Source organism: Lingula anatina, chromosome 4 (genome assembly GCF_051362555.1).
Source record: "Lingula anatina isolate TDL-2025a chromosome 4, LinAna3.0, whole genome shotgun sequence".
In the NCBI taxonomy this organism is placed as follows: domain Eukaryota; kingdom Metazoa; phylum Brachiopoda; class Lingulata; order Lingulida; family Lingulidae; genus Lingula; species Lingula anatina.
This window is the reverse complement of record NC_141770.1, coordinates 28544649-28569637: the sequence shown is the minus strand read 5'-3', so window position 1 is coordinate 28569637 and position 24989 is coordinate 28544649. Positions and strand designations below refer to the sequence as shown.

The following is a 24989-nucleotide window of genomic DNA, read 5'->3' as shown; positions in this document are numbered from 1 at the left end:
CAATCTCCTTTTGGATTGTCATTTAATTCAAATTCAACCGACGTGCTTCGTCCGGTCGTTGTCTGGAGTTTTCTTCTCGGCCTCTTTGCAACCCCACAAATTAAAACGTCTGAACTATGTTGTTTGGGAATTATATATAATATAAAGTCTTTTCAGGCGTAAAAATTACGTAATTTAATTATTCAATTTTAGCGTCTAAAATTACTTCTTTTCATTTTATTAGAAGGAGTCACAATAAAAGCGGCCAGCATCGGCCAAATTTCGAACATCATTATTGTGTTTGTTACTTTAATGCTTTTTTCTGACACCGTATTGAACTTTTTTCGGTCAAGGAGACATAAATGTGTATACAGTATATGTACATTTTGCTGGCGCATAGGGATTCAATTAATATTTTATAATGGTGAAGAGAATAGGGTCATGAAATACAACCAGCAATATTTCAGTGAATTTCTAGTGAAATACCAAGCTGTGGCCATGGTAGAGGGTATGGAGCACGCTATGATTAAGTGAATTTATCCTTGGCCAGCAGATAAAACACTAATTATGAATTTGGCTTCATGTGCGTATCTGTAAATCTGCAGTTTTAACATCATCGCACATCTGACCACGTTGCGAGGAAATTATAGACCCGTTCCCTCTTTTCTATCACGATCCTCCGATATTCTGATGGAAGTCCATCTTGCTGACTAGTGATATAGAACATACATTAAAATAGTTCATGTTGTACCCAGCATTGAAGCTTTATACTTTATAACAACATACACTCAGGGTGGTAAGAATGTGACCGAAAATTTTGGAAGAAATATTTTGCTTTAATATTGTGTAGAAATGAAGATAATTAAGACTTACGACCGCTATCCTCTAATGAATATTAAGCAATAAGTCACTATGCACATTTTAGTTCCTCCTGAACTACAAAATGTTGGTCTAGATATCCTTATCTGAACTCATGTGTGTATTTATGTTGCTGAGTGAGATGAAGATTGTTGAATTTATATCGGGGATTAACATACATATGTATTTTTAGTATATTTGGACAAAATTGATCAATTTACCTATACAAACTGCACACTGATATAGGCCTTCCAGTTGAAATGGTAATGGATACCAGTATTAGGAAAATATAAAAGATCCTGTAAGACTAACTGAAATTTAATTTGTTTACAACCTCTCTAACATTGATTCTGACAGTGGGGGCAAGTTGTCTGTTATTCTGTGTTTGATACGCAATACTCTTTCTGTCATCATATTATCAAATTGCTATCCAAAACTAATATTACAGAATACGTCTCCTGAGCCTTTATTATTTTTAATAAGTTTTGGATAGCCATAGATCAAATGTGTATTGCTAAAGCCCTACCAATTGAAATGGCAATTGATACCAGTATAATAGTTAGGAAAATATGAAACTATCAGTAAGACTAATGGAAATGTGTTTGTTTACCACCTCTCTAACTCTGACCCAGGCAGTGAAGGCAAGCTGTCTGTTATTTTGTAATATATACACAGTACCTTTAAAATTAGGTCGTCATTTTATCAAACCCATGAAGCATTAATAAAAAACAGTGTGTCAAAATGATGATGGGAATGAAAGGATAAGGCGCTTGTTATATTGATTAGTTTGATTCTTTGAAAAACCAGTAGCATCGATTGTTTAAAAAGGCCGTTCAAACAGTCCGTCACTGGCAAGCTTTTGCAAATTGTAGGCTTTCTTTTTCTTCATATTTTTTCAAATATGCTGCAAATTCGACAGAAAACTTCATCTTTCTTGCAAACTTCCCTTTATCTTATATATAAATGAGGTGTTTTTTTTTTCAAACTTCCTTCAAACATCTATGTATTGATAGAGACTTAATTATCGCTAGAAACGATAATGGACACCAGTATAACGCATTCGGAAAATATGAAATTACCAGTCAGCCTAATGGAAAATGTGTTTGTTTACGACCTCTCTAACTCTGACCCAGATAGTGAAGGCAAGCTGTCTGTTATTCTGTATTAAATGCAAAGTACTTTTTAAAATTAGATCAGTATATTTTCAAAACTGTAATGCATGTGTTTATTAAACTGACAAAATGATAAAGGAAAAAATGTTTAAAACATGTTTAAAACATCTACGGCGCTTTTTTAAAATCTTCCCGCAGGGTTGCTTAAGCAGCTTGATCTCAATATGGATGACATATAGTTACTCATATTAATAATATCACATTATTGAAACCATTCTCTTCTTTGGTACTAACGTATTTAACAAAGCTTTTACCTATTACCCCTGTAACTTCATATCAACGAGCGCGATAAATTGATAAGAATGAGCCACTGGAAATGAAACAAGCGTTCCAAAAGCTGTTCACTAACAGATTAGGTCCACATAGTAGAAGTGAAGTAGACAGAAACGTGCTGATCATTTTTGAAATGTTTTTTCAGTAGACTTGAAGTAGTGACCTGTTAGCCAACAAAACAACCGAGTCCACGTAGTAGATATGAAGTAGAAGGAAAAGCGCTGATCATTTTTAAAGTAGATTGTGGTGTGAAATCGACTCAGAGTAGTAGAAAAGAAGCAACCAAATGGTTATCAAACCAGGCTGCTGAAATTCTACTTCGATAAGAAGTATATTTAAAGTAGAAGACTGCTACCGTAACGCATGCTACTTCGAAACTGCTGCACGCAGAGTAGAAATGCAGTATTGTACTACTGCGGTGAAGCATTATGCTTCATTTCTACTGTGGTTTTGTGAAGCATGATTGCAGCAGAATGCTACTGCTGGGAAATATATACTTCATCCTTATCTCAAACCGAAGCAGATTTGTGGCATGCTTGCAGTGTGATTGCACTAGACTACTACGCTGGAGTATCTGCTGCGTTTTGGTGCGGGGAATGGTCCGTCTTCAACGATTATGATGGTTTATAAGATATCCCGAGCAGACACCAGGCAGTCAACGACTGAACGATGATACTGCTCTCAGATGAGAGCAGGTTTAGTATTGGCAGAAGTAATGGGCACGTTCAGGTTTGGAGGAAAGTTGGTGGAAGTTTATTTTTCGAATTATCTGTCACTGATGGACAGGAATCACCGAATAGCAGTTATGTGGTATGGTGATAAACTGGATTCTTTAATATTCATTGGTCGTACAATTGGTAAGATTTAATAAAAACAATCCATCAAGACGCTGAATAAAAACGCAAGTATTGGATAATGACTTGTTTATTTGCATTAGTGTGATATTTCTGGTTAGTGGATTGTATCATCTTGCCTTATACTTCTTTACACCGACTGTGAACCAGAAGTGAAAAAAATGTATTACGAAAAAAAAAACTTTTAATTGTTATTATATCTCTCTATTGGATTTGGCGGCCATCTTGTGAAACTATATATATAATTGCACACAAAATGGTACCTATATGTAGGACAGGAGACATCTTTGTGTAATGAACTCTACAGTATGTCTAAAAAGCTAAATATTTTTTAAATAATGTTTTTTCTATCTGTTGGCAGCCATTTTGGATTTATTAAAATGAAAGAGATGTATATAAACAGGTGTTTAGCAGGGGTGAAGCAGTGGTAAGAGGCAAGGTTATATATGTCAGAGTGTTTATATTCATGGTAAATCTAATTTTGGATTTCTTTTATCACGTTTAACATGCAGGAATTTTTATTTTACTATGATACTTTGAAATCTTCAAGTCAGTGCAAGAGCAAAAGAATTATGTTGTTACTTTGTCAAGGTGGACCCTTATTATGCTTTGGTAATATGTTCTTATGGCAAACACCTGACACCAGCATCTTCCCAGTGTCCACAGTTGTGTGATCCCCATCCTCCGTGGGGACAGTCTTTCAGGGATCTTTCTCCGCCAGTACAGGCCACATGGCCCATGTGAATGGGTCCAGAACCTTGGCCAAACTTAGCACTACCGACTGCAGTTGCGCCGCGGTCGCTACAAAAGGCAATTATAATGCGTTTAAGCTTGCAACATAAACATTGTTATCGAATATTATAGATATAGCAGAAGGTTTCATTTAAGTTTTCTTAAAAAGCAGCTGTGTTTCTATGGGTTTAATTAAATAACTAGAAATCCTTTGATTAAAGAAAGTTCTAGAATTATCAGGTTAACTGATTGAAGAGAGCTTTATGATATAATCAAATATAAAGTCATTAACAGGTTGCAGGCATAATCTGGATGAGAATTCACAATGTACTTACAACACGTAACAATGGCGACTGAGACTTCTACACCTCTCCTACTACAGATTTACAAATTATGAATCATGATCTGTGATGTTCTTCACAATGGTCTACATATCCGGTATTTATGTACATCCAGTTGTACCGTGAAAATCTGACTCCCCTAAAAAGGTGACTCCCCGGTCAAATTTTCATAATGAAATTGATATATAAAGACAATTAAAAATAAGTACTTTACCATCCAATGACTCCATGTGAAAAAAATATTTATTTAATAATTTTCACAACCAAACTTTCAAAAACTAAAAAAAAAATGTACATCACAATGCAAACTATGAGGAAGATAATGGTATGCTGACTAAGTAAAACTTGGGAATCCATATCCCATGTCTATCAAAATGAAGATTTTTTTTTGTGATTTTATTTTAATTCTTTACCCAATACTTTCAAACTTTCGAATATTTTAAAGATATCTTTTATAAATATACTAACAAAAAAGATGTTGAAATGATATCAAATATCAAATAAATAGCTTTTTCATAGGGAAGTCACTGGGTGGTAAAATACACATTTTTTTATTTTCTCATGAAATGTTCACCTGCAAACTAACTAAAAGTTAGGCATACTACAACATAAAAGTCATATACTCAAATTAATAAGATGTATGAAGTTTTGTGGGGGAGTCAAAATTCATAGGAGGAGTCAGATTTTCATTATAAAATTTTGACTCCGGAAGTCAGATTTTCATGCTACCGCCCAAAATAAGTTGTAATAGTTCATTCAGCACTTGGCAAAAAATGGTAAATCATTCACCATCGGACATAAACGGTTAAACACCAATAAAAATGTGACCCATCCTCACCCTTTTGCTTTCTGGTCGAATTTTTCTACTTCTAATAACTGAAGACCGGACGAGACGGTTGTTTTGAATGGCTTTGACTTTACATTTAATTCTATTACAACTGATGTTAAGATATTCCTGTTAATTTTACACAATCAAACTTTATCTTAACTATCTGCCCCTGCATGAAACTTAATAATAATGCTATTCTCATTTAAGTAAGAAAAATGTATTTGTATTAATATATATACTTGCTCACGTGCGCAAGTGTCTCGATTCCATGGCCCCGTATCTCGAAATAGAATCGGTTATGGAATCGAGACACTAACGCACGTGCGCAACATAGCGAACCTTCCTAGATACGGAGCCCTGGGTTTCTTTTTCAACAAATAAAATTATACACATCGCCGTATAGTTCTCCATATGGGTCTACAGAGCCGTTTTCTTTTATCATATTTAGAAAACTTCATCTTGCTCTAGGGATATATATTCGTGAATAATTATGGTAATCAATATCTAGATTCAGAACCAGGTTAAAATATCCATATATTATATTATATCATAATTCACTATCCATTTCATCGATTTTTTAAAAAAAATTTCCAAAGAATGCCAGGTTATTGGTGTTAGGAACATAAATATTTGCAACTGTTACTATTTTATCACCGACATCAAATTTCAGAAAAAGTATATTCCCGGAATCGTCCCTGAATTCCTGTAGCAATTTAAGATTTATGTTATTTTGTAGTAGAATTGCTACGCCTCGGGCGTTTGAAGTATAAGAACTGAAATAGACTCAGTAACCCATTCATTCCTTATCTGAGCTTCTTTTTCATAAGTAAAATGTGTATCCCGTAAGCAGAGGATATTACATTTCAATTTTCATAAATATTGAAAGACGTCTTTTCTTTTCCCAAAACTCCACATACATTGACAGTTAACCCTGCTAAGTTCTACCATTTCAAGTTGTTAGCTCTATTAATGTTCTATGTGACGAGTGTAAGTTGCAAAATCGTCTAACTATATAGGTCTATCTCGTCTTCCTCTCTCGGCACGGTCTGATAGGCTGCGAGCGCGTTGTTGACCCGCAGCATGAATAAAATCTTGCTGGGTAGTAGTAGTTCCACCTGTCGTGCTCTGATGCATGTTGGGTGTGTGTTTGTGTGTGTGTGTGTGTGTGTGTGGGGGGGGGGGGGTTAAACTCACGATCGTCAATGAACAATTTATCCACCACTAAAACAGCCTTCTTTCCATCTCTTTTTGTTGCTTTCATATGGGGCATCAAAAGCTTTCTCTTTTCATTGATCTCCTTCGGAAATTGTTCATTTACTCCAAAGGGTTTGCCAACTATTTAAGTGGGCGGCGCGGCTTTTCTCACCATCCCCTTGCGATAGGATGAAAATGTTGCCACTATCGGTCGATGTCTACGAATTATTCTAGTTATTCAAGTCATTCTCGTCCAATTTGTCACACGCAAATTTCACACTTTTCTCTAGTTCATTTACGTGTTGTTTTAGATCTCCTACTTCAGTTGTGACCTTATTAATCCGTATCTCAAAAACTTTGAGTTTACTTTCAATAACGTCTAGTTTCTCAAGTTTTGGGCACATTATTTCTAAAGTTTGCGCTATGTCTTTGATTTCTGGAGTTATGAGCTCCTTACTGAGTGGTTATCGTTCTCGTTTGAGTGTTTGCCGGGATCACACATTATGTATTGTTGTTATTCATAACCTTAAATGACTCCACAGGCGTTGAACAAAGCTGTGCTAACGTTAAGTCCTCACTGCTTTGAGAATTGCTCACCACTGTTACCTTGTTAGTAGTACTCGTGCTATCTTTTCCACTACTTGATTTAGATTCTTTTTTCCTTTTTTTCCATATCTTTCTCTTCTTTTTAGAGTACTCGGACATTTCCTACCTATATGGCTTTACTTATCAGTCATACATAGCCCAGTTACTTTTTTTCATGTTTACTGATAACCATAAAGTGTTCAAAAACTCACTTTTACCGGAGAGGTTCTGACACTCGTGTGTGCTTGTCTGGGCCTCGTTTTCATTCCCACTAATAAACAATGCGCTTACTTGTAACCAAGCATTCTGCAGACCACACGTGCATCGTTGTTATCCCAGCCGTCATCACAGACATTGCCCCATTTGCCGTTGTAGAACACCTCAACTCTTCCCTCACCGGCACGAGAGCCACCCACCAATCTCACTTTAACTACAAAGAATTACAGATGATGATCAGAAATTATTTATATACTGTAAGCATTAACCATTTGCTAATGCACTGTTTAACATAAAATGGGACTCAAAAAACCGTACCCAGTGCGAAAATCATTTAAACACCATTATAATACCCCCCCCTCGGGCCCATGGCAAAAATAATGTAAATGCCATCTTGTAGCATGCCTAAATTTTGTAAATTAAAAAAAAAAAGAAAAAAAATTTGTTCACCCACCAGGTACTGCTGCGAGACATTTGACACCAGCATCCTCAGAGTGACGACAGTTGTGTGACCACCAACCTCTGTGTTTACAATATTTGATAGAGGTCTCACTCCCAGAGCAGGCGACGTTATCCATAAGAATGGGACCATTACCTTGGCCAAAATGAGAACCGGAAAAGGAAACAGAGCCTTGGGGGCTGAAATTTGTAAGCCACATTAAATAAGTAAACATAATCAGTTTTTCAATGGGTAACTTTCTTTGTGATTAAAATGAGTAGCAAAAGAAACATAAAATAAACGATGTGCTTACTTGTAACCAAGCATTCTGCAGACCACACGGGCAGCGTTGTTATCCCAGCCGTCATCACAGACAGTGCCCCATTCGCCGAAATGGAATACCTCAACTCTTCCCTCACTGGCACGAGAACCACCCACCAATCTTACAACTGCAAGGAATTGCGGATGACGATCAACAGAGTTTTATAAAAGCATTAACCATTTGCTAACGCCCTGTTTAACACAAAACGGGACATCAAAATCGTGTCCAATGCAAACATCATTCAAACACCATTATGATACTTGCTGAAAAAAATAACATCATTATGATCATTACTAAAAAACGTAATTGAAGAAAATAATCTGTTCACTCACCAGGTGTTCTTGTTTTGTGGCATCTGACTCCGGCATCCTCAGTGTGACTACAGCTGTGTATCCCCCAACCTCTGTGTTTACAATCTTTGATAGACCTCTCACTCCCAGAGCAGGTGACATTATTCATAAGAATGGAACCAGTACCTTGACCAAAATGAGCGCCAGAAAAGGAAACAGAGACATTGGGACTGGAATTTGTAAGCCACATCAAATCATTAGACATAATAAGATTTTTTTTTTAGAAATGGGTACCATTCTTTACTATTAAATTAATAGCAAATGAAACACAAAATAAACGATGTACTTACTTGTAACCAAGCATTCTGCAGACCACACGTGCATCGTTGTTATCCCACCCGTAATCACAGACAGTCCCATATTCACCGTTGTAGAACACCTCAACTCTTCCCTCACTAGCACGAAAACCACCCACCAATCTTACTTTTACTACAAAGAAGTGCAGATGATGTGACGATCAGCAGTTTTCATTAGAACTAATTATTCGGCCAGGCATTGTTTTTTTTTTTTTTTTTTTTTTTTACAAAACTGGGCGATTTTGAAGTTCATTTTTAGAATGGCGCTGTGGAAACATTGCTTTTTTTAAGTCGACTTAATTATTTTATATTATATTATATTATATTATATTATATTATATTATATTATATTATATTATATTATATTATATTATATTATATTGGTCATAACAATTTCAAGTATATGCAAGGTGTTAACAAGTGCATAAGACTCGGGTCCATGACAAAAATAATTTAAATAGCATTATGTAGCATACTTAAAATATGTGATTAAAGAAAACAGTCTGTTCACCCACCAGGTGTGGTTATATTGTGACATCTGACACCGGCATCATGAGAGTGAAGACAGTTGTGTGTCCCCCAACCTCTGTGTTTACAATATTTGATAGATGTCTCACTTCCAGAGCAGGCGACGTTATCCATAAGAATGGAACCAGTACCTTGGCCGAAATGAGCGCCAGTAAATGAAACAGAGCCACTGGGACTGGAATTTGTAAGCCACATTAAATCAGTTGACATAATCATAATTTTTAGAAATTGGTAACATTCTATATGATTACCTGTAAAATGAGTTGCAAGTGAAACATAGAATAAACGATGTGCTCACTTGTAACCAAGCATTCTGCAGACCACACGGGCACCATTATAATCCCAGCTGTCATCACAGATAGTGCCCCATTCGCCGTTGTAGAACACCTCAACTCTTCCCTCACCGGCACGAGAGCCACCCACCAATCTCACTTTAACTACAAAGAATTACAGATGACCATCAGCAAAGTTTTTCAATAGAACTAATTAGGTGGTCACACATTGTTTTTTTTTTTTTTTTTTTTTTTTTACAAAACTGGCGATTTTGAAGTTCATTATGAGTACGGCGCTAATAAAATGTGAAAACAATGCCCTTTTTATGTCGACTTTATTATATTATATTATATTATATTATATTATATTATATTATATTATATTATATTATATTAATTATATTATATTGATTGTAACGATTTCGAGTTTATTCAAGGTGTTAACAAGTGCATAAAACTCGATTCCATGGCAAAAATAATTTAAATAGCATTACGTAACACGAGTAAAGTACGTAATTGAAGAAAACAGTCTGTTCACTCACCAGGTGTTGTTATGTGACATCTTACACTAGCATCCTCAGAGTGACCACAGTTGTGTGTCCTCCAACCGTTGTGTTTACAATCTTTGATAGAGGTCTCATTTCCAGAGCAGGTGACGTTATCTATAAGAATGAAACCAGTACCTTGACCGAAATGAGCGCCGAGAAAGGAAACAGAGCCGCTTGGGCTGGAATTTGTAAGACATGTTAAATTAGTTGAAACAATCAGAATAAAAAAATGATAAACACTTTTACGATTAAATGAGAAGCAAATGATACAAAATCAACTATGTGCTTACTTGTAGCCAAGCATTCGGCAGACCACACGGGCATCGTTGTCATCCCAGCCGTTATCACAGACAGTGCCCCATTCGCCGTTGTAGAACACCTCAACTCTGCCCTCACCGACACGAGAGCCACCCACCAATCTCACTTTAACTACAAAGAATTACTGATGACGATCAGCAACGTTTTTCATTAGAATCAATTATTTGGCCACACACTTTTTTTTTTTTACAAAACTAGGCGATTTTGACGTTCATTATGAGTATGACGCTAGCAAAATGTGGAAACATTGCTTTTTTATATTATATTATATTATATTATATTATATTATATTATATTATATTATATTATATTATAGTGATTGTAACGTTTTCGAGTATATCCAAGGTGTTAGCAAGTGCATAAGACTCGGGTCCATGGAAAAAATTATCTAAATACCATTATGTAACATTTCTAAAATACGTGATTAAAGAAAACATTCTGTTCACTCACCAGGTGTTCTTGTTATGTGACATCTGACACCAGCATCCTCAGAGTGACGACAGTTGTGTATCCCCCAACCTCTGTGTTTACAATCTGTGATAGAGGTCTCACTCCCAGAGCAGCCGACGTTATCCATAAGAATGGGACCATTACCTTGGCCAAAATGAGCGCCCGAAAAGGAAACAGAGCCCCAGGGACTGGAATTTGTAAACCACATCAAATTAGTTGACATATGTTTTTTAGAAATGGGCAACATTTTTATGATTCAAATGAGTAGCAATTGTAAGATAAAATAAACGATGTGCTTACTTGTAACCAAGTATTCTGCAGATCACGCGAGCATCATTATAATCCCAGTCGTCATCACAGACAGTGCCCCATTCACCATTGTGGAATACCTCAACTCTTCCCTCACCGGCACGAAAGCCACCCACCAATGTCACTTTAACTACAAAGAATTGCAGATGATAATCAGCAAAGTTTTTCATAAGAAGCAATTATTTAGTGGCACATTGCTCTTTTTGTTTACAAAACTAGGCGATTTTGACATTCATTTTGAGTATGGCGCTACTCAATGTGGAAACATTGCTTTTTTTATGTCGTCTAAATATATTATATTGATCGTAACGTTTTCGACTATATTCAAGGTTTTAACAAGATCATAACACTGGGGTCCATGATAAAAATATGCTAAATACCGTTATGTATCATAACTAAAATACGTGTAGGTTATTGAAGGTTCACCCACCAGGTGTTGTTGTGTGGCACCTGACACCAGCATCTTCAGAGTGGCGACAGCTGTGTGTCTTCCAACCTCTGTGTTTACAATCTTTGATAGAGGTCTCACTCCCAGAGCAGGCGACGTTATCCATAAGAATGGAACCAGTACCTTGACCGAAATGAGCGCCGGAAAAGGAAACAGAGTCACTGGGACTGGAATTCGTAAACCACATCAAATTAGTTGACACAAAAATATTTTTTAGAAGTGGGTAACATTCTTTATGATTAAAATGAGAAGGAATTGAAAAGTAAAATAAACGATGAGCTTACCTGTAACCGAGCATTCTGCAGACCACACGAGCATCATTGTTATCCCAGCCGTGATCACAGACAGTGCCCCATTCGCCATTATGGTACACCTCAACTCTTCCCTCACCAGTACGAGAGCCACCCACCAATGTGACTTTAACTAAAAAGAATTACAGACGACGACGAGCTAGGTTTTTTAATTAGAACAAACTATTTTTGTCACACATTGCTTTATTACAAATCTGATCGATTTTGACAGTCATTTTGAGTATGGCGCTAGCTCAATGTGGAAACATTGCTTTTTTATGCCAACTAACTTATATTATATTATATTATATTATATTATATTATATTATATTATATTATATTATATTATATTGTTCTTAACGTTTTTGAGTATATTTAAGGTGTTAACAAGTGTATAAGACTCGGTTCCATTGCAAAAATAAATTAAATAGCATAATGCAGCATGACTAAAAAAAGCTTGATCGAAGAAAGCAGTCTGTTTACCCACCAGGTGTTGTTGTTGTTTGGCACCTGACACCAGCATCCTCAGAGTGACCACAGTTGTGTATCCCCCAATCTCTGTGTTTACAATCTTTGATAGAGGTCTCACTTCCAGAGCAGGCGACGTTATCCATTAGAATGGATCCAGTACCTCGCCCGAAATGAGCGCCGGAAAAAGAAGCAGAGCCGCTTGGGCTGAAGTTTATAAGCCACATTCAATAAGTTGACATAAACAGATATTGTTTTTAGAAATGGGTAACCTTCTTTATGATTTAAATGAGTAGCAATAGAAACATAAAATGTCTGACGTGCTTACTTGTAACCAAGGACTCTGCAGACCACACGAGCATCGTTTTCATCCCAGTCGTCATCACAGATAGTGCCCCATTCGCCATTATGGTACACCTCAACTCTTCCCTCACCAGCACGAGAACCACCCACCAATCTTACAACTGCAAAGAATTCCAGATGACGACTGTTTTATATAAGTTTTATATAACCATTTTCTAACGCACTGTTGCACATAAAACGGGGCAGAAAAATCGTGTTCAATGCAAAAAATCCTTTAAACACCATTATGATACCTGCTTGGGTCCGTGGCAAAAAAAAAAAAAAAAAAAAAAAAAAAAATTGTGTTTTTAGAAAATTGCAAAAAAACAGGCAGCTATCTTGGATTTTGTCCGTTTCCTTGATTACTTTGGCATTTGCCATTTCCAAATCAGGTCTAACTTTGACCAGCAGACTCTGAGCTTTCAGATGATATATAATTAAGATATGTGTACAAAGGGTACATTAAACTCCTTAAATAAAGCACTTTTGGGGATTTTCCGCTCAAATTTAGCTGTTTGCCTGCTGTTTTCTTCAAATACATGTAGCAGGCAAAATCATCAAGAGTGACACAGGATGTAAAAAAATGTTATTCTACTTGTATAAAGGCAGGTGTACTCTTTGTGTCAATGCGCAGTTAATTTTTTCACTTATGGGTCTCGTTTTACATATATAAACTTACATTTATGTTAAAAAAATACCTTAGTCGGCTTAACCTTAGTGGTCAAAAATGTTATCCCGAAAACTGATTTAGTACTTTTGTGGCACAGGACTCTGAGTTTTAATAATTTTCTCCACAGTTGTGATTTTTAATAACCCAGCGGGCAAATTATGTTGTTTTAACGTTGAAACAACGTTGAACCATAACGTTTGAAAGTTGGATCAACGTCAGATAACAACATTGTATCAACCCCAGTTGTTAAACAACATTCTTGCATGAAAAGACATTAAAATGAACTGAAATGTTTTTATTTTTGGTACAAGAAACAGCTACATAATTATAACGTACACTGTAAAAACATCCAAATGCCTGCTTTGTCTGATTTTTGCAACGCATTTAGCTGCTAAGCATGTTTTGCACCTAAGCAGGGTGCACCCTTTTAGCCTGGAGCCTGGATGTGTTTAGCAATAGCACATGTTTGATGGCTAAATATATGTAGGGTATATATGTGTGGCCTTTAAGTTAAAATTCCCAAGGTATATATATATATATATATATATATATATATATATATATATATATATATATATAACAAAGTTACAGTCATCTCAACCTATCTGTAACAGGATACCGAGAACTGTCAACTTCATTAACCTCACTCCATCACATTTACAGCGACTTATTCATCCTAGTGTTAGCTGACCTTGCAAGGAAGTTTATTGGCATGTATTTCTGAATAACAATTTAAGAAAATTCACTAGTTCACTAAAGACACAAAGCAACTGTCACTTTTACTTTAAAAAACTTGTTTTATTATTTTGATAAAGTTAGTTACAGTATTGATAAACAAAGTATCACGTTTTCAATAATTAATATTTAAAATTACAATCCATGTCTGCAAGGTTGTGTCAATGACCAAAATACAACGTTGAGTCAACATCACATTATAAAGGTGTTTTGACGTGGCTGGAACAACGTTGATTTTACGTTGAATTTAGGTAGATCAACGGCAATTCGACGTATCAACCTGTTTTCAACGTTGATCCAACGTCACTGTGCCAGCTGGGAAGCCAAAGGCTTCATTATACTTACAGGTGCAGAGCAACCCGTCCCCATCGTAACCGGCTTCGCATTCACAATAAAGTTCATAATCTGCATCACAATCACCATTGTATTCAGGTTGTTCAATATTATGTTTAACGCAAACAGCGTTTGTCCCGCAAGTTGCTGTAAATAATTAAAAAACGTTTTTAATGGCGTCAGCTCACAGATTTCTTAACGTTTTTAACTCCTACTTCTAACTTTATATTTAACCAGTGTCACCATATCGTTCACTTACATGAATTGTCACATGAAATGCGATATCATATTAAATTATGAAAGGATTGATTTCTGTCGGTATATTAAATTTAAGCGGGTAGACTGCATCTTCTTTGTGCTTTGTGCATCAGCTGGGTCCTCGCTTTATCCTCTATAGTTTATCCAAAACTGAAGAGGCAGTACCAAACTGCCCGAACGAACTTGCAAACACGCTGGAAGTCGGTACGTCTTGCAATAACGTCACAATATTTGCGGTATAATCACCACTGCAAACCAGACGCTGGTGCCCAATAGTGGCAATACACCTTTTGTTTAGCACTTTTATAACTTATGCGAATGTGTCAAAATTGTACATACCGGTGCATACAGCTATTAATACATTTTATTTTTAAATACTTTCGGGAAGTTTTTCTGTGCCTTTTGTATTAGCCAGATATCTCCAAGGACATTTTCCCGCAATTTTTTTCACCCCTGGACATATGGTTACGGATGACATCGGATTTGCTAAAACAATCATATTCTTACATCATCAGGATAGGCCTATTTCAGTAAGACAGTTTTATCTACAGGTACTTTAGTTCTTAGCCTTAATTGCAGTTCTGTGTAGCCGGAGCAATGTAATTTGTCTACAATGGTGTGAGCCCCCTAAATTCACACGCATAAGTGGCCATGGTCATAACCATAATATAAAATATGCCGTCTTTCATTTTGGTTAAAGGGATAATAACTCTTCATTTTGGCGAAAAAAAAAAACTGAGGTAAGGAGTACATTTTCCTTCCTAAGCAATGGTTAATGAATCTGACATTCAAAATAATTCCCTATTTTTTTTCTAAAAAATTTGCTTTTTTGTAATATTCTCTTAAGAGATGATAACAGAGTGTAGCCATTTATGGAGGTCATATGATGCGATGACTAGCACAAATTCCAGAATAATTGGGTTAACCGCCGTCTTGGTGGTAAAATAGAATTTAATATATTTCTATGCATTATTTACAATGTATTTAGTGTGAAATATGGATATCATACAAGCAGTTGTTGTCCCTTTAAGTAGGATAAGTAAAGTTTTTAGGACTTTGTCATCAGTCATTTCGTCAAAGGAAAACTCCCATCCAGACTCAGTTTCCATTATCCTAGGTGATTTTAATAAGGCTAACCTGAAATCAGCTCTACCAAACTACCGCCAATACATTACATTCCCCACAAGGGGCAATAACGTACTGGACCATTGTTATTGTGCGACGAAGAATGCCTACAAAGCAATCAAGCGATCGAGCCTTGGAAATTCGGACCACTGCACTGTATTCCTGATACCTGTCTACAGAACTGCGTTAAAAAGTGAGAAACCATTATCCCGAAACGTGAAATCCTTCTCAAAGTCTGCGATAGACAGCTTGCATGATTGCTTTGAATCCACTGATTGGGCAGCCCTTAAATCGGACAACAGCATTCATGACTTCACTTTAGTGGTAACTGAGTACATCAAGTTTTGTGAAGAGATCTGCATTCCTTCTAGAACTATTAAGCAATACCCGAACACTAAACTGTGGGTTGACAAGAACATAAAGAATCTTATAAAAGCTTAAGACCAAGCGTACCGTGAGAAAGAAACAAATGTTGCAGCATATCGTAAAACAAAATTGGACCTAAAAATACCCATCAAAAAAGCAAAGAAAAAGATGAATTCAAAAATCGAACTGAAATTCCAGTCCAATAGTGCAAAGGATCTCTGGGACAATATCGCTCTTGTCACACAGTATAAAGGGTCCAGACGTGCCGTTGATACAGAGGACTCCACACTCCCTAACAAGTTGAATGAGTTTTATTCTCGTTTTGATAGGACCAACCACACTCAGGTCCACACACCAACCCTAGGGGAGCGCGTGCCGCTATTTACTATTCAATCATGGCAAGTCAAGTGTTATTTGCTTTGACACCGGTGCCTATGAAGATATTCGAAAAACTTGTTTTGTCTTTTATTAAAACTTTAGTGCCAAATAGATTTGATCCACTCCAATTTGCCTACCGCAGTAACAGAAGTGTAGACGATGCTCTTTCTATGTGTTTACACAAAGTTCTCGAACATCTCGATTGTAAAAATGCCTATGTTAGAATTTTATTTGTTGACTATAGCTCAGCATTTAATACTACTGTACCAAGCAAATTGAATTTTAAACTTTTTAAACTTAATTTTCCACCAGCACTCTGCGATTGGATTTTAGATTTTCTTTTAAACAGAAAACAGTCAGTAAAAGTCGGTTTTAACTCCTCGGACACTATAGTTTTAAATACTGGCACACCCCAGGGCTGCGTCTTATCACCTTGTTTATATACGTTATTCACCCACGACTGTGTGGCGAGGGAGGAAAATACATTTTTAATGAAGTTTGCCGATGACACCACTGATGATGAGATGTCATACAGGCAGTCGGTTACAAGTTAAGTAAATTGGTGCACAGACAATGACTTGATATTAAATGTTAGCAAAACAAAAGAAATGATCATAGACTTCAGAAGAAATCAGATAAGTAAAAATCCCTTGGAAGTTAATTTGCCAAACCTGGGAAATAAAGTACCAAGGTACAAGTAACCTGTCCATAATGTAATTGTGCTTTCTAAAAGTTATCCCTACATTTCAAAGTGTTGTCAACTATTTTTATTAAACTTAAAGTGGGGCGACTTACCTATGTTGCACCTGTATCCGGAAGTAGTAGGGGGGCATTCACATTTGTACTTCACCACAGATGCAGGATTATTTTCAGGTATGCATGTCCCACCATACTCGCAAGGGTGAGGATTGCATGTGACTAAAACCGAAAATTCGCAAAAGCAATTACTTGTTGGGCATGTTCAATCAGATGGCAAAGTTCACATTTCTGAAAAGCGCGTGTTTTATTATGGATTCAAAATTAATCTTTGGATTATTGGCATTTTTTTAAAATAATGTACCATGTTATAATTTATTTTTACAGTCTAATGGAATTGATGGATTTTAATTCAAAATTTTTCTGTACATCAGACACTTGTTAATACGCGTAATTGATGCTCTACAACTTTTCAATTTTATTTCCGGTCTTCAACTTTAAAAAAGTATTCTCACTGAGCAATTGACTTACTGAAATCCGTGGAATAGACGACGCCACCAGCCATCAATGCAATTACAAGGGTGGAGAACATCAACAATCCCATAATCAATGTGTGGAGTCAGTGATGTAGGCTCTGATGCTAAAAAAGAAAAAATATATATATATATATATATATATATATATATATATATATATATATATATATATATATATATATATACACACACACACACACAGTGGTAGTAATAATTTTGTTTCCGTTGTACACCGGTTTAACAACGTTCGAAATGTTTTAATCCCTATCTGGTGAATAGAAGGGGGCGGACAAGCAATGGAGGGCCGTATAAATCCCTTCAAAATTCGAACGCACAAACACAATAGCTTAGGTGGAATAGCACAATACTTAAGGTGACTGATAGTAAAAGGACCAAAGTCATAGAAACAAAGCCCTGGGCTTATAAGTTTTTTATAAAAAATTAAAACAAACTTCCCAAAAGGCCAATTAAAGACGGGGATTAAGTACAGTGTCCAACGGATGACGCTCTGGCGCCAACTTGAGGGGAAAAATGCCGTTTTCGGTATTGGGATTTTCTCTATAACCAAGACAGCTATTCAAGTGATTTAAAAGGCCTCATAAAGCTGGGTGAAAGCACTACAGCGGGGTACCAGGGAATTGTCTTAAACTATTTACTTTTGATTTTATCATCTTTTACGTTAAATCAGCCCATATTTCAATGGGTTATTCACTTCAAAAGGCGATAACTTTCAAACAAACAATTTCCTCTTAAACCCCTGATATCATGCTGTAGTCCACATTCCTAACAACAATGGTTGCAACTTTTGTAACGATCGGTTGCTCATTAGTGAGATATACTTGGCAGCGATTCACTTATCTCGTCAATATAGAAAGCTGTTAAAACAGCCAAAAACGTTCACAGGTTGGTTAACAGGGCTTATTAGTCAAATGCTTAGCTGGCAAATTTACCTGTTATCGGTTATACGATCAGATGGAACCATTGCTTATTTTCATCTAAAAATATTTTGTTTGGGTGCTTTGAAGGGGCAGAAAATCGTGCTTTTGTTACATTTTCCGACCACTCGTTAGGCATGTAAGCGTGCCGCCATTTTGATTGACAGCTCTGGAGAGGGCCCTTGCCTAGTGATGCCCCGTAGGGTGTCAAGGATATGTAGAAGGAAGCGCTAACAAAGGCGATTACGTTTAACCGCAATTAAGAGACGTGAAGTTGCATTTGAACGTTTCAATGGCTCTTCCTAGGCAATCGAGTTATTTTACCTGAGAGATTCCTTTTTGTTATCGGCAAAGTGATCACAAGCAAGTGTCGAGAGCAAGTGTCCGTCACTTGTGTTAATACGAGTTTTTTGACGGGTAACGCTCGGGATTATTTTGCACGACACTTGGTAATCGTCAGATCAACGGAAAAAAACAGTGATTACTTCATAGCGGTATTTCTCAAAATGCCAGCTAAGATAAAGGGGAGACGCTCAGCTGCACAAGAATCAGCGATAAAAGTGGCTGAGAGAAGGCTTTTGAATAAATATTTTATTTTTACACACATGACACTTAGGCTTCGTTCACATGCAATGTCTATTTTCTAAATTCTATTTTCTATTCGCGGCATGTGTTGTGATCACCGTCTGTGCCCTGAATATCCCTCGGCGTAATTACTGGCAGCGCGAGCCAGTTACTATAAGTTACTATAAGTAACTGGCTCGCGCTGCCGGTAATTACGCGGCAGGATATTCGGGGCACAGACCGTGATCATAAGATAGCGCGAATAGAAAATGGAATTTAGAAAATAGACATTGCATGTGAACGAAGCCTTAGACCCTATTTGCTTTTTACCTGCTAGTCTTGACTATTCTCGGGGTCTTTTTGTGATTTTCATTTTTGGATACATTTTGAACTCTTTCTTCCCGTTTGATCAGTGATTTTGAAATTGTTTTTCTCCAAACATCGCAAAATGCAAAGCCGCTAACATGCGTTCTTATTTTTATTGTTTTAATCATGCTGTCAACCCTTGCTTGGATTTCTCTCGTTTGGCCATTCACATCACAATTTTTCGCGTGTCTCTCAAGCTCCATGATATCATATCTTGGAGAATAAAATTTTATTTTGTCAACATTAGATTTACCTTTTGCAAACGGCGACCAACAATCATTTCCGGTTTCGTAACGTGTCGCAGATACGCTCGCCGATATATATTGCAAAAATTAGCTAGGTTAAAAGTATCCTTTGTAGCGTTTTTTTTTTATTTATCGATTTTTCTGTCATTTGTCAATTAATTTAGGCGATTAACTCTTTTGCCCATTTATTGGGTATTCAGAAATCAGTCATCCGTCTGAACAAATAGGACCGGTTTTCCCCAACCTCCACGCATAGGCCCTACTCTCTTTCAAAATTTTCTTTCTTTCCTCAGGAAATGGACTTTTAACACGAACTTTTCTCCTCCCCATAGTGTGCTAGCTAGACTTCTTCGCTGCTAAGCTGATGTAAGACTTATGACCTATTACCGCACAAGTAATTGGCTTATAACTCATTAACTGTGCTCCGACCCCCTCATGGCAACGGCCCTTAGTAACAGAGGCGTGGCTTAGTTGTCAGCCTGACTGGGGCGCGTGCCGGTTGAAAAACTCATCAAAGACACATTTTGCGATGCAAATTCATAAAAATTATTACATCCAACGTTAGATACTTTTTTGATTAAACACACAAAAAACTCAAAAACATGATTTTAAGCGTATTTAACCCTATCACCGGCCTTAAGACAAGTGAACCCCATGACGCCGATTTCTGTGGTCCAGCGCGACAAGACAATCCGCTGTAACTAGGTGTAATTAACAGCAGGATGCATCAGCCAGAAGGTCCCCATTGTTTGTTGCGGCGATAGGATTATAGCTTTAAGAGGCTAGAACCCATGCTAACGCGTGCCACGCGTAGCGAACGGTCCTTTTGTTCACTAGTTTGGCACGCGCAGCTGATTATGTTTTTAATGTTGCTTACAAACTGCTAGTTAAATTTGTTATCAGTTATTTCATCCAATATGAAATTTCCGCAGTCAAAAATTGAAGTATTGTTTGTTTGATTGACATGCATGAGCGTCAGCATCAATCTGTCTCAAAAAATTCTTATTGCATTAATTTATAAATTTATAATTTATTTATAAACGTACTGCATTCAAGTATTTATAAAACATGAATGATAATGAATGAGGAATAAGGAAATAATATATTACTTATACTATACTTATATTATAATATTGAAATTAAATGAGGTGCATTGACAGAGGCGCAAGGACAATCCAACTCCAACGTGCAACCGGGGGAAGTCTGACTGTGTGATCATACAATGTATAAAAGTACGGTCAATTGACAGTGTAAATCATCAGTTAAAGAGGAGGGAGTCTTACTATAGCTCGCTATCTATTGTTAAACGTGACTGATATTATCTCTCGAACAAGCTTAAACCATGCTTATACAATTACTGTGATCATCGTCACTGTTTGGCTACTCGCCTATAATGCGTGCTGAACGACATATAACTTATAAATATTATCTGTGTTACTGTGTAAATGAACACATTTAGTTAAATTATAACGAAGTCAGTGATTTAATCCATCCAACATATTTATATTTGTTCTTTTAAAACCAGTGTCAGGTTAACGCCAAATCAAAGCAAGCCTTGCAGACTGGTTTTGTTTAAACTGTCGTATATTAAGTAAAGCTAAGTAAAGCCTGTTTCTACTTCGCAGTGTTCATCCCAGCTATAAAACTGCATGAAGGATAACAAGACTCCGTAGCGAATTAACTTTCACAATCCCCTGTGCTTCAGATTTCCAGGAGTCCCGTGTTACACAATAATATCAAAGAGTATGGCCTGACAGTAATACAAATATGAAGCCGTGTATGAAAGACTTTACAAATTAGAAATTCAAGAATTTAAACATGCTAGGTACATGCACATCACTTAAGTCATTTCACAAAAATCGCATCTAATTGTTTAGATTAACTCTACTTTTATCGATCTCATCGCCTTGTCTCAACCACCTAAAAGAAATATAGTGCACATGAGGAAAAGTAACACGTTTACATGCAGGCGAAGGAGGTATACTTCAATATTAATCGCGAACAATATCAACAGCGACTCAAGACCGTTGCCTGTCTTTCACACTTTTACACAAACACACGAAGGTTTAATAAAGGGAGGAGCGGCGCGATATCTATCTCTTTCCTTCGAACAAGCAAAGGACTGACCCAAAGTAAGCTTTCTAAACTAATTTCCTTTTTATTGTATATTGTAATTACTCCGCTTGCTCGCCCCCATTGTTTGTAAAAGCTACAAAGAATGTGTTGTATTCACACACAAGTTGAAAGAACTTTGCATAACTCCTTTGCCTTGTTGCATAATGTCTTTCTCAAGGTTATAATCAGTGTGAAGAGGTTGTCTTGCCTCATTTAAAAAGGGAGTTGTTATTCATACTGGCTGTTGCTTAACTTATGCTTACCTACTCTGTACAAATATGGTTTCAATAAATCGCCAAAATTATGACATTAATGAACATTGTGTATCAAATGTTTTGATACGATTTAAATAAATGGACGAGAAGGATTACGGTATTAGTTACTATTTACCTCTGGCGTTAACTTCGCCCTGCTATATAAATGAACAAATGTTGCAGATTGTAACAAAAAAAAAAAAAAAAAAAAAAAAAAAAAAAAAAAAAAAAAAAAAAAAAAAACTTTCTTATAGTGTTTTTATGACACATGATTTACACATTTGATAGTGAAACACTCCTCGGCTTTAACGAATCACCTGACGTAAACTGTCTACCCACGCTCCCCGAAGAAAACTGTTTCTTTTAATTTCGAAATGAATTGCTTTTAAGACAAAGAAGTCCATTAACCATTTTAGGACTCATTGTCATTGTACAGCATGTTGTAATCGATATTTAAAAAAGTTAATCTTTGTACTCCGCTTTTCAGTGTTCATCTTGGTGGTTTCATCGGGGATACCTCAGGTTGAGGTTACAATTACGTCGCTCGCCTAAATTCATATGCTACTGGAATATATATTTAAGGACAAATTAAGCTTTGTAAAGTCCCTATTGTCACACACCATAGATACTTAATTTTGTCTTGAATGAAAAAATAGCCTCAAATTATCGTTTTGTGCTTAAACCTTTCATAACTTGAACCAAGATCTGATATACAATGTACTATAGCTACTATGACATTCCTCAAGTTGGGTCTGCTGGGGGAGGGGAGCATTTAAATGATAAACGAGGAAGTCTACCTGCAATAGCGATCGCTATCTCGGCTCCTTTTTCTTTGACAGCAACATAAAAAGTGTTTAGGGAGAAAGTCACACAAAGACCTGACGTTGTTTTGTCTTCAGAATTTCCTCTTCCTTGTTTACTGCAATTACTATCGTCAATTAATGAAATCGAGAAAGCAATTAAGTGACGGCACATTGAATAAAGTCACTAGGTGTATTTCGCTGAGTGTTTATAAGATCTAGCGACACATTTTATATATATTACTGCTGGCCAAGGGGTTTATCCACAGTACATGTAGTGCCTCCCATCTCCCACAGTTGCTTATGCTGATACTTAAATCAAAAATCGTTATCCTACTCTCAATCTTTGATATCTTGCCAAAATTTGTAAATTTATAATCAACGCATTGTGTCCCTTTCCCCACTCGTTGTTACAGGTACTACACAACCAACCTGATTTCTAAAATCCCTGATTTCTAAAATCCCTCCTCTACCCTCGCCCTCGCATTACACCGGGCTTACGAAAAAGAAGCCATGCCATTGGACAGGTATTTGTAATGCGACCTCTGCTGTTACGTCACTTACAAAATTGGAGGGTAGAGGAGACCGACTTAAACGTCAAGGTTGGAGTTTGGGTTTACGATTTGATTGAGCGTATGCCATGCACGGGAATTACAAACGAGCGATGGGATGAAGTAGCCTGCAGTATTAACGGTAAGCATGCCAAGTGTAGGCCCTGGCACTATTTTATTTCGATTATTATCTTTAAATTTCTGGAATCTTGTTTCACATGAATGCTTCTGAATGCTTATGAATGCTTCTTTTGTGCATTGATTAGATTAATTAGATTAATGTGGCAGTCTTAGGTTGTTCTAGGTGGTTTTCAAATTTATGCACCCGGTTTTAAAATCGTATAACGATTTTACGACAATACTATCCAATCAAGGTGACAGCCGAGCGTGGTTACAAGTCAAGATTTGTACAGCAGGTAATACATATAATATATACACAGTAATACATATAACACAGCAGGTATCATCTTCACCATAAATTAAAAGTGAGTCTCGTTATGATGAAATTAATTACCATCAAGATAAATCTTACCTCGTTTACACTGCAGTCTGATCGGAGTGAAACTTGTCAGCAAATCTATTTTACTCGATATACTGCCAGTGCGTGTCTCGCCGTCTGTGGTGACACACGTGGCAGACGACAAACCAACCAGTGACTGTCGTTCTCATCTGAATATTCCCGTTTATTGATACCCCCATTACTCTCCTCGTGAAACATCAACAATTAATTTGTCTTCATGAACATATCTGCAAATCTGAAGTTTTAACATCATTGACCATTTGACCACGTCACCTGGGTATCAGTCCCCTCTTTTCTATCACGATCCCCGATATTCTGATGGAAAGCCATCCTTGCTGCCTAGTTGTATAGAACATAAAGTAAAATATTCCATGTTTTACCCAGCACTGAAACTTTATACTTTGTAAAAGCATACACCGAAGGTGGTGAGGATGTGACCGAAAACTTTGTCAGACATATTTAGCTTTAATATTGTGAAGAAATGAAGTTAAAACATATGACCACTATCCTCTAATGTGTTTATGGGAATAACTGACTATGTGCATTTTAAGTTCCTCCTGAACGACAAGGTGTTAGTCTAGATGTCCTTATCTGAAATCCCCATGTGAGTATATAAGTTGCTTAGATGAGGAGTGTTGAATTAATATCGGGAATTGACATACAGACTACGTCTTCTGAGTATTTTTATGTATTTTCAGCATATTTGGGGCACCATCGACCAATTTACCTATACAAACTGTACATTGATATAGCCCTACCAATTGAAATGGTAATGGATACCAGTATAACGCTTAGGAAAATATGAAACATCCAGTAAGACTAATGGAAATTTAATTTGTATACAACCTCTCTAACATTGATTCTGACATTGAAGGCAAGCTGTCTGTTATTCTGTGCTTGATACACAATACTTCTTCTACTGTCATCATATTATCAAATTGCTATTCAAAACTAACATTACAGAATACGTCTCCTGAGCCTTTATGATATAGTTTTTTTTAAATTTTTGAAGATTTATAGATCAAATGTGTAATGATATATCCATTTGAAATGGCAATTGATACCAGTATAATAGTTAGGAAAATATGAAACTACCAGTAAGACAAATGGAAATGCGTTTGTTTACCAT

At 36.5% G+C, this 24989-nt stretch overlaps 1 protein-coding gene across 1 annotated transcript in view; it reads right to left on the bottom strand.

The window, feature by feature from the left end:
- Nucleotides 1-3553: 3553 nt before the first annotated feature.
- Nucleotides 3554-24989, bottom strand: part of LOC147762721 (scavenger receptor cysteine-rich domain-containing protein DMBT1-like) — a 42415-nt gene continuing 20979 nt past the window's right edge. Inside the window, exons 3-18 of the mRNA XM_087011518.1 lie at nt 12400-12558; nt 12091-12278; nt 11598-11736; nt 11296-11480; nt 10857-10995; nt 10557-10744; nt 10079-10217; nt 9783-9961; nt 9267-9399; nt 8956-9137; nt 8435-8567; nt 8127-8314; nt 7786-7921; nt 7488-7672; nt 7109-7247; nt 3554-3937 (exon numbers count right to left, since the gene is read on the bottom strand). Coding sequence (XP_086867644.1) covers nt 3760-3937; nt 7109-7247; nt 7488-7672; nt 7786-7921; nt 8127-8314; nt 8435-8567; nt 8956-9137; nt 9267-9399; nt 9783-9961; nt 10079-10217; nt 10557-10744; nt 10857-10995; nt 11296-11480; nt 11598-11736; nt 12091-12278; nt 12400-12558 — 2590 coding nt within the window. The 3' untranslated portion in view covers nt 3554-3759. The remainder of the gene's footprint in view (nt 3938-7108; nt 7248-7487; nt 7673-7785; nt 7922-8126; nt 8315-8434; nt 8568-8955; nt 9138-9266; nt 9400-9782; nt 9962-10078; nt 10218-10556; nt 10745-10856; nt 10996-11295; nt 11481-11597; nt 11737-12090; nt 12279-12399; nt 12559-24989) is intronic.